At 42.1% G+C, this 13,061-nt stretch overlaps 1 protein-coding gene and 1 long non-coding RNA gene across 2 annotated transcripts; one reads left to right on the top strand and one right to left on the bottom strand.

The window, feature by feature from the left end:
• The first annotated feature begins 1,950 nt into the window (after window positions 1-1,950).
• On the top strand, window positions 1,951-11,847 carry LOC110974665 (T-box transcription factor T homolog). The gene is made up of 7 exons (XM_022226471.2): window positions 1,951-3,338; window positions 4,036-4,300; window positions 4,882-5,022; window positions 5,303-5,364; window positions 5,558-5,613; window positions 6,055-6,243; window positions 10,144-11,847. Exons 1-7 carry the CDS (start codon window positions 3,145-3,147, stop codon window positions 10,596-10,598), a joined length of 1,362 nt encoding a protein of 453 aa, XP_022082163.2. The 5' UTR covers window positions 1,951-3,144; the 3' UTR covers window positions 10,599-11,847.
• On the bottom strand, window positions 4,146-7,926 carry LOC147796578 (uncharacterized). Its single transcript, XR_015427886.1, has 4 exons — window positions 6,923-7,926; window positions 6,073-6,217; window positions 4,898-5,006; window positions 4,146-4,282 (listed from the first exon to the last, which is right to left on the bottom strand). It is a non-coding gene; the product is annotated as an uncharacterized LOC147796578 (long non-coding RNA).
• Window positions 11,848-13,061: the final 1,214 nt, after the last annotated feature.

The following is a 13,061-nucleotide window of genomic DNA, read 5'->3' as shown; positions in this document are numbered from 1 at the left end:
TTCCCGCGTATTTTAAATCGCTCTTATTTTCTTAGTCCTTTCTAGCTCTTATGCCTCATCGTCATGTTATCTTGGACTAGCCTGAGTCTACCAAGGCACAAAACAGAGGCTTGTCTGCGGTTGTTGGCAAACACTGAGGTTTTTCCAAACCTAGGAGCGAACCGAGGAATTAACTGCGCCCGGCTACCGGGCTACGGCAAGAAGTGCCAGTCGAGCCGGTAATAACTACGCTTGATGCGATTTAAAAGGTTTCCTATCCCCTGGTCAATTCACGAATCATTCAGCATCGAGTGCATACGTCTCTGAAATCGCAGTAGTTTTGTAGGGCAGTGTTATATTTTTCAAGAGTTCCAAGGCCTACATGAACAGCAGAAATCCACAGTGAGAACGACGAAAAGCTGAAGCAAATTTCAGTACCGCGCGACGTGGAAAAGTAAACCGTAGGGGTCAAACTGCTCATACAATTCGTTTTTTAAATTTCGTTTTTTTTTTAATTAAGGGGGAAGGAGGGTCAGTGGACTGGAACTAGGAGCTTTTGATGAGAGATTGCAGCATAATTGGTGATTCCTGTGAATGACGACCCCCATGAAAACGAAACCTCAGTGGATAAGCACAGAGTTTCCTGCGGCTAAAGTGAAAAACTGTCGATTTATCCTTTGTACAAACATCTCTTTAAACAAAATTGCGAGCTCTTTGAGACAGTAATATTGTTTGATTTTTACCCTTCCGCAACGTGAACAAGGCCTGAATCGTGACAATAAAATGTATTGACCCAGAAAATCGTAAACCCCATCTCCATAAACAACATCAAACAATGTATCATTTTCTGAAATTTCTGCCAAAGGGGTTGTTGTGAAATTCTATTGCATACACTATTTTTTGGAGGGGCTTGAAAAGTAACAAAGTTGTATTTAGAAGCCGTACAGGTTTCTTTTTAAACGAAAGGTTATCGAGGGCATCGCCATCAGCCCATGACGATAGAAGGTTCAGTCGGGTCATTCCTTGTTGGTCAGTCGGTCAACTCGCGGTCATTCTAAGGTATGAACGAAAGTTTCCGACCACCAATCCGTAACAGTATTCCAAGAATCGTTTCGGGCAGCTTTTCTTGAGATCACCGTCCACCAGTGTCTCGAATGAAAGGAACGAGACCGCCTTCTTGAGCGGTCATCCTATGACCATCGATTAAAACCGCAATTCCGTCTAGCTGGTTGGCGTTCCCCAGAACTGCTAGACAAAAAATCTGCCCGACTGACTGACCCACCGATCACAAAACAACCTCCAAACAAAAAAGACGACTCTCCCCCAAAGCCAAGTACCTCTTCAAAACTAATTAATCCTTGGACATAAGAGGTTGGGAGAGGGGTCACTTCATGGCAGAGGCCCTCTACCCGATCCTTAAAGTGCCGCCGAGTGTCATAAAACCATCCGGGGATGCATCGATGGTACAGCATTGTTCCCGCTGACAAGGCCCTCGGCTCTCAAGTGTTTATGCCTTTTGGACCGTGCCTTTTTGGGGCAGATGTACGGACAGTACTTAACTGATGTCTTAACTCCAGATACACACTTAGTCCAACCAAAGGACCCTTTACTATCACGTGGCAAATGAGAAGTGACGACTGAATATATACCAGCAATATCAGCCTCGTTCCCTCTCCCTGTCGGTTGGTTGTTCGCTATTGTCTCAATTCATATTACTGCATGATCATCAGTGTACTAACAGAAAGAGGTCCTACTTTTTGGTTTAGACACTTTTTTTTCTTGCGAAAAAGACTCACATCAGTATGAAAACGTCAGGCACTCTCAACATTTATCTTTTTCTCAAGGTTTTTGACTACGTTTAATTTTTGTGTTTGTTCCCTCCATTCGTCACCAAGGTTTTAACTGCCTTTAAATTTCAACGGTGGTGGCGTTAACAAAATACAGGAATCGTTTCTCTTCTAAGTTCTAATCAACATAGAGAAGGCATTCCAAAAGCAAGTTTAGTTGGGTTACAAGTTCACGTAACATGCTTCTCATTAAGCTTTTAAGAGGGTCTGTTTCTTTTTATTTGCTCCATTTCGATTCCACAGTGTGTGCCGAATGACGAAGTCTTACAGTTCAGAACAAAAGAATCATCTCTGGGTTCCAACCAAGTATCTCCTTCAACAGGTGCTGTGACGTAAAACGTGTTTAGTCGTTCCTCTAGTCGGCTTTGCACACCCCTGTTATTAAAAATTACAGGTCCCCAATTTCCAGTACACAAACACCAGCCATATATCCCATTAAAGGAGATAACAAACCCGCAAAAGCGTGTGCATGGAGTGTGAAGAAGGCTTTAGATGGCCCACAATCCTCCGTTACGCCAGCAATTAAGATCCCAGCGCTGACAGCTCATTGTAACTGACACCAGTAATCAACCTGTTAGACAGTCTAATTGCATTCCGACCAATCAGCACCCTCAATGGCTTTCCAACTTATGCATATGCATGTATCCCGCGCTCAATAAATGTATCGAATGCTCATGAATATTCATGACATAGTTTGTAAAGCTGCATATGCATCACTTGCCAACCAATCAGTAGAGCCATCCTTCAGGCTACTTTTGTTTGCCAGGTTTCAAAGAGGTCCGCCAGCACTCACCGCCACCGCATTGTTTGAACACTGAGGGTTACGATGTTGGCAGACTTTTTAACTTCAGTTGGTGCCCCCTTTGATGCACCGTCCCTGCACAATGCTATGCACTGCGGTGTCAGAATTATACAATCAAGTTCAGCCAAACCGATTTGCGGGACGAGCACCCCGATGAGCGGGGTTTCTTTGACCGGAGTCACCCACTCGACATCAGTTTGGTTACGACGTTCACGTGTCACGGACCTCTTGGCCTTCTACCTGCTCTACGTTTCGAAAATCGGCCGTCTTCGAAACGAGCCTGTGAGACTTTTGTGGTATGACTTCACAACTTCATTGCATTGCTTTGGACCCCTACGTTTAATCTCATTACAACTTAAACTTCAGAGCTTCATTTGAGTTTCTGAGTTGTGGTTTCAGTGGATATTTCTGTTAACGGGAAATCCACTCGGTGTAGTGTCTACAAATATCGAAGCTGTATTACAGATTCCGGACATTTTACCGACCTGTTGCCGCATCAATTGACTAAGAGAGATCATGAGTGCCGACACAATGCGAGCTCCCACCTACAACGTGGCGCACCTGCTGAGCGCAGTTCAGAGCGAGATGACGCGGGGCAGCGAGAAGGGTGACCCCAGCGAGAAGGGGCTGAAAGTCACGCTGGAGGACCGGGACCTGTGGAGGCGGTTCAGCAAACTGACCAACGAGATGATAGTCACCAAGTCCGGAAGGTCAGTGTCTCTCACATGCAAGAGATCAGTAGTGACAGAGTTATTAATTTTTGTGGGAAGATTTCTATCTCTGCGTTTAAGGACTACTGGGGAAACCTGTTGCTTCTGAGTTAAACATTAATAAAAAAATATTTGCATGATATTTTGACAACTCATTTGTATCATTGGTAACTGTTAACTGACGGTGCTTTTCAATGTAGCACAAATCTTGCGATTTTAATCTGCTTGTATGAATTTCTTTTTTTTTAATCAATATTCAGTTCCATAGATTGGTTTTGCCAACATTTTCATCTGATTTTGATTGTTTTTAAACTACATTTATTCTTCGTATTTGAATGACATATTCGTGAATTGCACTTACTTTAACCCTTCCTATATTCTAAGTATTGTAATTGTCGATTAGTGCTCACCTGATCGCACTTTATGAATATCGATAGCCTATGTCTTGTGGTATAAACCATACATTCTAATTTGCATTTATTTTTCATATAAATCGTTTTCTACCAAGGCAATTCGAAGATCTTTGCGTTCAAAATATAAAAACGTGAAAGCAAGATGTCGGTGTTACTTACATGTATCTAAATTGTGTCGAACTTTCAAGGACACTTCGTGAAGATAGAAATATTGTCCTACATTTTAACCTCAGAAAATGTGAATTAACTCCGGTCTTATCCAACCCCACACTCTCACTTTGTAGGCGGATGTTCCCCGTGCTCTCTGCCTCCGTCACCGGCCTGAATCCAAACGCCATGTACTCCATCCTGCTAGACTTCACGCCGGCCGACGAGCACCGTTGGAAGTACGTCAACGGCGAGTGGGTACCCGGAGGAAAGCCGGACTCTCCTCCGCCCAGCACGGCCTACATCCACCCGGACTCACCCAACTTCGGCGCGCACTGGATGAAGCAGTGCGTGTCTTTCAGCAAAGTGAAGCTGTCTAACAAACTGAATGGTACAGGACAGGTAAACGCATTTCTTTGATAACATTCAGACTTAAGCTTTCATGTACCGTACTTAACGAGATATCGAAATCGTATTTTTCAGTAACATAAATTAGTTCAAAGTTGGAGAAAATAACAGAAGAATGTTTGTGCCAAGTTGTTTCAAATTACATGTATGTATTTCACAAAGTCCGACTCATCATAAGACAGCCACTATATACGTCTTAAGCCTCTTATGAAATTTGAAAGTTAATCTCGAACACTTACAAATTAACCGTTAATTCGAATTAGTTTGCTTCCAATATCAAATGAAAAATTCCAGTCGGGTTAATTCTTGTAATAAACCTAGTTTATCCTGTAGCTAACTTGTTCCACCGAAACAAACTTTTCCCACCCACGTAATGTACCGTGTCCATTCCATGCCACACAGTTTCTAATTAAAACGTCCAGTCCATTTCTGTCACGTTTAATGTGTTACATTCATTACCAATCCTATGACCATGACGTTTGACTATGACGTTTTGAGTAGCATAGGCTTACAAAGTAGTCATAAACACAAGTAGTAAAACCTTTCATTTGTTAATATTTATCTGTTTGCTGCAGATCATGTTAAACTCACTCCACAAGTACGAGCCCCGTATCCACGTCATACGAGTCGGTGGGCCAGAGAAACAGCGTCTCATCCGTAGCTTCAGTTTTCCCGAGACGCAGTTCATCGCCGTCACGGCCTACCAGAACGAAGATGTGAGTGTGTGACATTTAGAAAGTTACTCGCTGTAAACCTTACCCAACTGTATTTAAGATGTTAAAGTGTAGTTTTGAAATCAACATTCTGTAATGGTGATTCAGTTATAACTTGCCACGGTAGAGTCCTTTTCGTGAGTCGATTCTTAACCCTAACCTCGGTTGTGCTTCAATCTGTTCTGTTTAAGATATAAGCGACACGTCTGCCTTATAAACTCGCCCTACTGCAGAGACTCATCATGTAATTCAATATTATTTTGCTTATGGTACTTTTTCACAGATTACGCAGCTCAAGATAAAGTTCAACCCGTTTGCAAAAGCCTTCCTTGACATCAAAGAAAAGTGAGTAAAACGTGCCCTTTAAAGATAGATTTCCAGTTGTAGATGTATTAGGTTTTATAAACTTTTAAAGACAAATATCAAATTGCTAATGTAGTAATGTGAGGTCAAGAATTTTACAGTTCCGAGCTTCGTTTGTGTCTGGAACTTAAAAACCACCCTCCCATAACCTAAAATTTCTTTTCTACTACTCCAGGGGCGAGCATGATCTCGACGAATGCCACGATCACCAGCAGCCGAGATACCCACAACGTAAGCATGATCCGAGCTTCGGAAGTTTCTTTCATCGTCGACCCTTCGTTCTTGATTTCGGGCAGAGCGCTTGAAGGCTTGTTTTTTTCATAGACATTCGACCTGACATCCTCAAGTTGCTAATCTTCCAAACTGCTCGCAATTGAAAACTTTTTCACCAACAGAATTTAGCTATTTTTTTCCTTGTACATTGTATATTCTAGAACCCAAGGTTTAATTTCCACTGTTAGGATGCTGCACATGACTTGAGAAAATCATTCGTAGGCAAATAGACCAAAGATTCGAACTCTGTATAGTTGTCAGCAACGTAACTGACTTAAACAGAGCACGTGCGTCAGAATAGTCAAGTTAAGGTTTATAATCCAAATTTAAGTGACACGTCTAAAAACCAGTTGCAGGGTTTCAAAAATATGACAGTCCTCTTTTGTGTCATTCTGATAGTTGGCAGTTGGTTCTTACCGAGTGCGGGGACACTTTGTCCACCGAGCCCACACCACCAATTCCCGCCGTCACTTGGTATGCCTTCCCCGGTATCTCACAGTTGTGCCGTGGAGAGATACAGCAGTCTACGGACTCATCGATCGACACCGTATCCTCCACCGCCCTACGAGCAGAAATATTCCCCTACAAGTAAGTTTCGAGATGATGCAGCCTCACTTGTGAAGTGTTTCTCTCCAAAATCAGAACAGCATATACATGCACATGTACTTCTTTTCCCTTTTTTGAATTTTCTTTTCCATAAAAAAATAGTTTCCAACTGTTCTATCATAAAATGTGAATCTCCAGTCCTTTGCCGTTAACTACATCGTTGAAATTACACTTGAAACATTGAATTTTAACATGACATTCGAAAAAACTCTGGAGCTAGGTTCTAGGAACGCGCAGAAGTCATCAGAACGTCCTATAACCACAGTGGCCGGTTCTTACCTGCATCCAACCAATAGTTGAGGGAGAGTTTCATTATATTACCCATATTTTGATACACGAAACCAACTTCACAAAACTTCTAATTCTCTGCCGAAAAATACACTCGCCGATAATTGTTTTCAATTAGGCTTGAAATCACTAGTTTAGCTCGTTTGTACAGTGCAGGTGTAGCTGTACTTTTCCGCAATAACCCCCCCTTTTTTCCAAATATTGTTTCGTGGAGGTACCGAAAGTGCAGAGGTAAACCCTCCCTTTCAGGAATGAATAACCACAAAATATCATAAAACGTACCGGTAGTTGACTCGACTGCATTGCTTCGATAAACATTAACAGAGATCCAGAAAAGAGGCCAATTCTCCCAGCGAAACTTTAGAAATCTCACCTGCTTTTATTTTCTGTTACCGGCAAAAAAATCGGAAATGCAGCGGGGCCGTTAAACGTGGACAGAGAACGACAGCCCGTAAAAATTCCTTTGTTGCCTGGAATCAAGCATGTCCTCTGGGGTCGGCTCCGTTTGATCCCACGTGCGGCGTCTCAAAATTTCCAGCAAGTTATTATCCCCTTTTTTTATTTCAGTCTAATTTGTACTGTCACCAGTCGTCATCCGAAAACAAAAAAAGCTTTTGAATCACAACTTGAATCACAACACTTTTCACTTCGTTCTTATCCAACACCGATAAAGCTAGACCTCCAATGATGAAATCTAGTAAACACCTTTGTTATGTTGACTTTTGTTTACGACGGAATACAAGTTACACCGTGAATGGAGTGACTCACCTGGGCCGTGATTTAGCGTGAATGAGCCCCACACCCTCTTCCAATTTATTCTCGCTCCTCGTTATCTTTATCGCTGTTTGATTTGTCGTAAATTTGTCTTGTTTTTTTGTGTGTGAAGCTCTCGCATGCCTTTAGTATGCCGTCACATTATGCAAAAGTTCGTGGTTGGTTATCTGATCCGACAAAAAAGTTTATCAAAAAGTCTCTCAGATTTTTAGACAATTTGCTCATGTTCCAAGATCCTTTTCATAGAACAAATACCGTGTTTGAACCACTGTACTGCATTACTGTAGTTGGGTACGCATCTCTCTCTGATTATCAGTTACAGTTGGCGCTCAGGACAGAGTTTGGAAATAATTAGGAAACGTCAAAATCAAGAACTTGATAAGGCAGAAGAGCCAAGGTATTTGGGATTTAGGTCGTAGTCTTCCGGTAATTGGGCTTTGGGGTTTCGATACGGTACTTTGGTAAAATGAAAATTTGATGTGCGATATACGATGTGAATGAATGAACTCATAAAGACCAACGGGGATGCCTGTTACCGGCACTGTGAGCCGACACGATGCTGGGCGCGGATCAGTCGTTTGTGTCTATGTCCAAAGCTTACAACTCTTAACAGTTAGGCCTAGTGTCTCCTTTTTCCAAAAACATCTTTCCATAAAGCTTTTCCCATCGAATATTCACGTTGATATTCCTGGTTATGCACGTACCTATATTGCATCACAGTAGTTTTCAAAAGTTTGCGTCTACTCGCCCACTCGAAAGTTTTTCGAGTGTCCTTAATAAAGCTAGGAGTCTGCATTTGCCTAAAATAAATAAATACATTCATTAATTAATTAATTAAAAATTTGGGTCTGTGTTCTTGGTCCGAGTCTCAGAAAGTATGAATTATTGTTAACAACTATCATCCTTCTTACTTCGAATCTGTTCTTGTCCAATATGTAGTTCCTTTTGAAAACATGGGTCGCTGCTTTTGCATAATTACATGTGATGTGCTGTTTATAATGTTCATCGTCTTTTCCTACCACCACCCACCTCTCTGGCACTGGCATACCGATACCCACTTTCTTTCCCCCCATCTTTCCCTTATTCTCACCACCAGCAAGGCTCTGTTTAACTTCTTAACTCCCTTCTCCTGACTTTTTTGTCCCGTGTATTTGACGTCCTAATATCGGCTTCCGAACGGTAAACTCCGCAGTGCGAAATGCATTGTCGACTGAATACCGGGCCCACACAATGAGTTCTATGGGTGTTCTCATCGAGGCTGGCCCGCCGGTTAACGCCGATGCACACTTACCGGTAAGCGCACCTGTGTTAGTTTAACCCGGTGCAGTCGGCGGTGTTTTGTTGACGCGAGCTTGGTGTTTAAACACGAGGATTCAATAGACATTTCCACGGCTTCTTTAGAGTTACACCTTGTAATTTTTCTCTTGGAGTCTTTTTCAAACGGTCGTGATCACCCATGCATCGTCTATATTCGGGGGATTGCCCCAGTGACTTCTTGAATTCGCAGCTGTAGACCTTGATTCGTTACATTACTTTGCAGTTTGCAGCGGAGATGATTTGGTTGTACATGTAATGAAATTTCTCATGCTACGTGGACTACAGCTCGAGATAAACTGTACAAGTCTCTAAAACTACACCAAATTGACCTCTGATAGGACACTTGTAATTGGATTTTATGTATTTTCGGCATTAATATCAGTTCTAAAAAAAGTGATGGTTTTTAATACCAAACATTAATGTTTTGGGTCGACGATTCACTTGAGTAACACGAATGATAGACTTGGTTCCATGCAAAGAAGATAAATGAATATGTAATCTTTTGAAGATAGCAACAAAGCCCTTAAATGTAAAAGAAACTTTATTAAAACTACACGGAGCAATTAAAATTCATTGCGTCATCTGCACAACGCTTGTTTATTGTTTTTGTTTTCTGAAAGTAAAAAGACCGACTGACAGCACATAGTCGAGGAAAAAATAACTATCCGCGCCCGAGTTCCCAAGTGCAAACAGCAGCGAGCGGCGTGGAATTGTCTGGGCCGTGACTCGAGCACGAACCCCCTCGAATAAAGCTCTCGCTGGTGGTCGCCGGTCACGTAAGCAATCCTACCGCGGAAGCTAATCGGAAATTTGCAGTCTTCTGCCCTTATTTGTGCTGATAAACGTGTAAACACCACTTCTTAAGCGTGCCGGCCAGCATCTACATTTACATGTAGTGGGGTTTGCTCATTATATCATGGGTGTTCCAAAAGTCTCGTTTTGTCGCAGGCCCGTGTTTGACTTCAGCGGGAAGACTTTATGACTGGTATTTACTCTGAATGGTAATCGATTCGTAATGTTATCGGTCTGTAAGGGGAGTGATTTACACATGCAAGCAAACAGTGAATTTGTCACTGGAAGAAAAAATGTCCTATCAACGAACCTGAAAATATCTGCGCAGGATAAACGTTAACGGTAAACAGAATCTGGTGAAAAAAATAATAACATTTGGATACAATCTGAGATCAAACGAATGTTCCATTGATTGGATGATTGTGTTCTTAACCTTAGTGTTTGTGGTTGCATATATATCAATCGGTTGGCCTGGTTGCCTGTGTGGTTTATTCTTCACTGTATTTGAATTTTGTTTGCTCTTTGTTCGCTTGTTTTTGTTTTCCCAGATATCCGCATCCTATTTGCATGGATATTGGCGACTTCAAACACATAATCTTGTATTTACGAAAGTGATTTTAGTTGTCAATACATTTGTTGTGTGTAATTCTTCTTTAATTTCTCACGTTAAGAGACACTCTAATTATTTTTTATCGATTTCTTTTCTTTCAGGTGCGTATGCTACCGACGCATCAGCATCAACCTTGCCTCTTCTCCCCACCCATGAGGCGTGGTCTCCTCTTGGTAGCTCTACGCATCACACCAGCAACATCACCACCACCTCCTCGCATCAGTACGGAAGCGTCTGGCCTCCCGCTACCTCCTCCGCAGTCCCTCCCGCCTCAATTAGCTGCAGCGTGGGTTCCCCCGTGCCAACGTCCCTACTTAGGGCAGCTTACACCAATTACAGTCAGCCCAGCACCTCGTCCATCACGGGGGTGCACCGCCCGCCAGTTGGATCAATGTCGTCGTGCGCCGGGTACCAGAACTACGGCAGTCCTTCTGAGGCACAAGCAGGCCTAAGCACCACCGACACGGGTGGGACCTACCCTGCCATTGCAAACCAGCTTTGCCCCGGTAAAGTTGGCGCTTGGAGCCCGCTTACCCCACCCTCGCCAGGAATGTAAGTGTCCGGTATTGGGAAAAAAAAATGAACTCTGAGTTATCTCTTTGAAAACAGTAAACGCAATGCCATTGTATGCAAAGATTCTCTATAGACAAACTGCTGGACGTTTGCAGCGATCAAGTCGACGTCGTATAAACATTTTCCATTGGACAATTTGTATTTGGTCATCCCTGGAATGGTTTCCTGTTTCCGTCTGTTGCTGCTGGTAGCTAATAAAAACAAATTGATATCCTGTGGTAAATGAAGCCAACTGGCTTCCTATCGGTGATATACCTCATTAAATTATTACATGTCTTATGATAAAGACATTTGGTACAGTAAGATTCCAGGTTGAGTGAGCGAAAGACGGATGTACATGTAGTTCTGAATTCAGTTGCTGTCAGTTTCCGCATGACGTAAACGATAGCAGGCTATCGTTTATTAACAGACAGTGTCAGTCCCTTAGAATATCTATCCATAATAAATACACGTTATTCTAACCTTAGATTGTACAGGATTATCGGTGGTTCATCGTGTTACGCGTAAGACGACAGGGTAAAAGACTGTAAATATTTTTTAAGTATCGGTACAAACCACGTAATATCTCTCAATAAATTGAATCCACGTTTCCTCGTATAATGTGCGACTTGCAAGTACATTGAGCATTTATTTTTATTTTCTTTGAACTTCTGAAAGCGGTAGGAAATTTTTTTTATTTCCGCAAGAGCACAGTATGTAAGATTTAGATATCGATTAAAAGTGGTCTTGGTACTGTCGCTTCACTTTGAAGGACAATTGAGTTTGCTATAAATTGATCCACCTGCTTTTAACTGCTTACTCTTAAACTCGAGAGTAGTTTGTGTACAGGTGTAATCATATCGGTCGTTTTAAAGAACAGCCACAACCCGCACTACAGCTGGATTTCTGCACCTGTTAAATGCAATCAATACTGGTTTCATCTTTGTTTTTTGAAAGAAATGGTTGGGCAGGGAAGGAGTGGATTTGATAATTTTTTTTACAAAAGATTTTGTACATTTTTGAGTCGTAGAACCTTTATTCTTCTGCATGGAAACTCTGACACAGTTGTAGATTTCATTTGCGGTACAAATAAATATTAATGCATGAACATGTACATGTATTTTTATATCAAAAAGAAAATGTGACAAAAATTCTTCTCATTTGTTGCTAAACGGAGTAGGGTCCGTCATTCGTTGTAAATATTGAATGTAAATTTGAGACACAAGCCAAATAAAATTCATTTACAGAGTTTAGAGAGAGACTCGGCCTTTAATTGTATCTTTCTACTATGCATAAAGTTCGTTCCACCCGAGCAGTTCGAAGCGGGTAAGTATAGAATATAGTGTATAAAGAATCCTCTCCATTAGACACGTTGACCTATAGACCAACTTTTCAACCCAAGTTTAACCTATTCTCTGTCTTGTAATTTATAATTTGCAGTACATTTATTTTCGAAGTCACCTGATAAGCGCTCGTGCTCTGTGCAGCGCTCGCACACCTGCCGCTGAGCTTTTACCGCAAATCACCTTTCTTCACTGACCACTTTCGACATTATTTTTTCTGAGCGTTGGTTTTATGGTTGTTTTTCCATTTCATCACAGGTTCACACGGCGGACATATTTTCCATTGAATGAAACTCACTCCCAAAAGACTGTTCCCGGCAGGCATAGCCAGACAATTGGAAGTATCAGATGCCGGCACCACTGGGAAACGATCGAACTCATATTTTCCGGTTCATGCACTTATATGAGGCCGTTGTCCCTTACTTATTTTTGTGAATCTTCTGAAGTTCCCGCCCCCCCCAAAAAAAGAAACACGACTTCCTTTACAATTTCATCAAATCACACTTTTTTGAATTAAGGTCTTTGTTTGGGTCTGCAAACCCTTGTCAATGGACAAGACGAGCCGTTGATTTGATTTCCTGACGATAGCTGTTCATATCTCTCTCAAAAAGGCCTTATTGTTTTGTGTAGCCATAATTTCAGTGCGGCATTGTAGTACGACGCCCTCTATACTCCCAGAGGTTCACAGAGGGCGTTTTTACGAAACTCTCAGCAGGTATACCAGGCACGAAATGGGACGAACGAATCTCCCAGGCATGTCGTGTAGCAGTGCTACATGCTACAGTACAAGCCTATGAAATTTCAGGTACCTTCATAAGCCTGGACTTAGATACGTAATATGGTTATAATGGTACCCAGGAACTAGACAAAACCCTTGCCGCCGACCGGACGCACAAGCAAACACGAATGGAAGCAGATAAGCCTGGGCATGGCAATCTGTAGCAAAAAAAGTGCTACACCATTGACTTGTGCACAAACTCACAGCTGCACAGTGCTACAGGGTGGGAAGGGAAAGGTCAGGGGTGGAAATCCGTAGCAGAAAAGTGCTACACCATTGACTTGTGCACAAACTCACGGGGAAAGTTTGAAGTCACCAATGCGCATGCGTGGGGTTTGTAGCAATA

The sequence above is a fragment of the Acanthaster planci genome, linkage group LG15 (genome assembly GCF_054643075.1).
Source record: "Acanthaster planci isolate LZ-2023a linkage group LG15, COTS_SCS, whole genome shotgun sequence".
Taxonomy (NCBI): Eukaryota; Metazoa; Echinodermata; class Asteroidea; order Valvatida; family Acanthasteridae; genus Acanthaster; species Acanthaster planci.
This window is presented reverse-complemented; position numbering and strand designations above follow the sequence as displayed.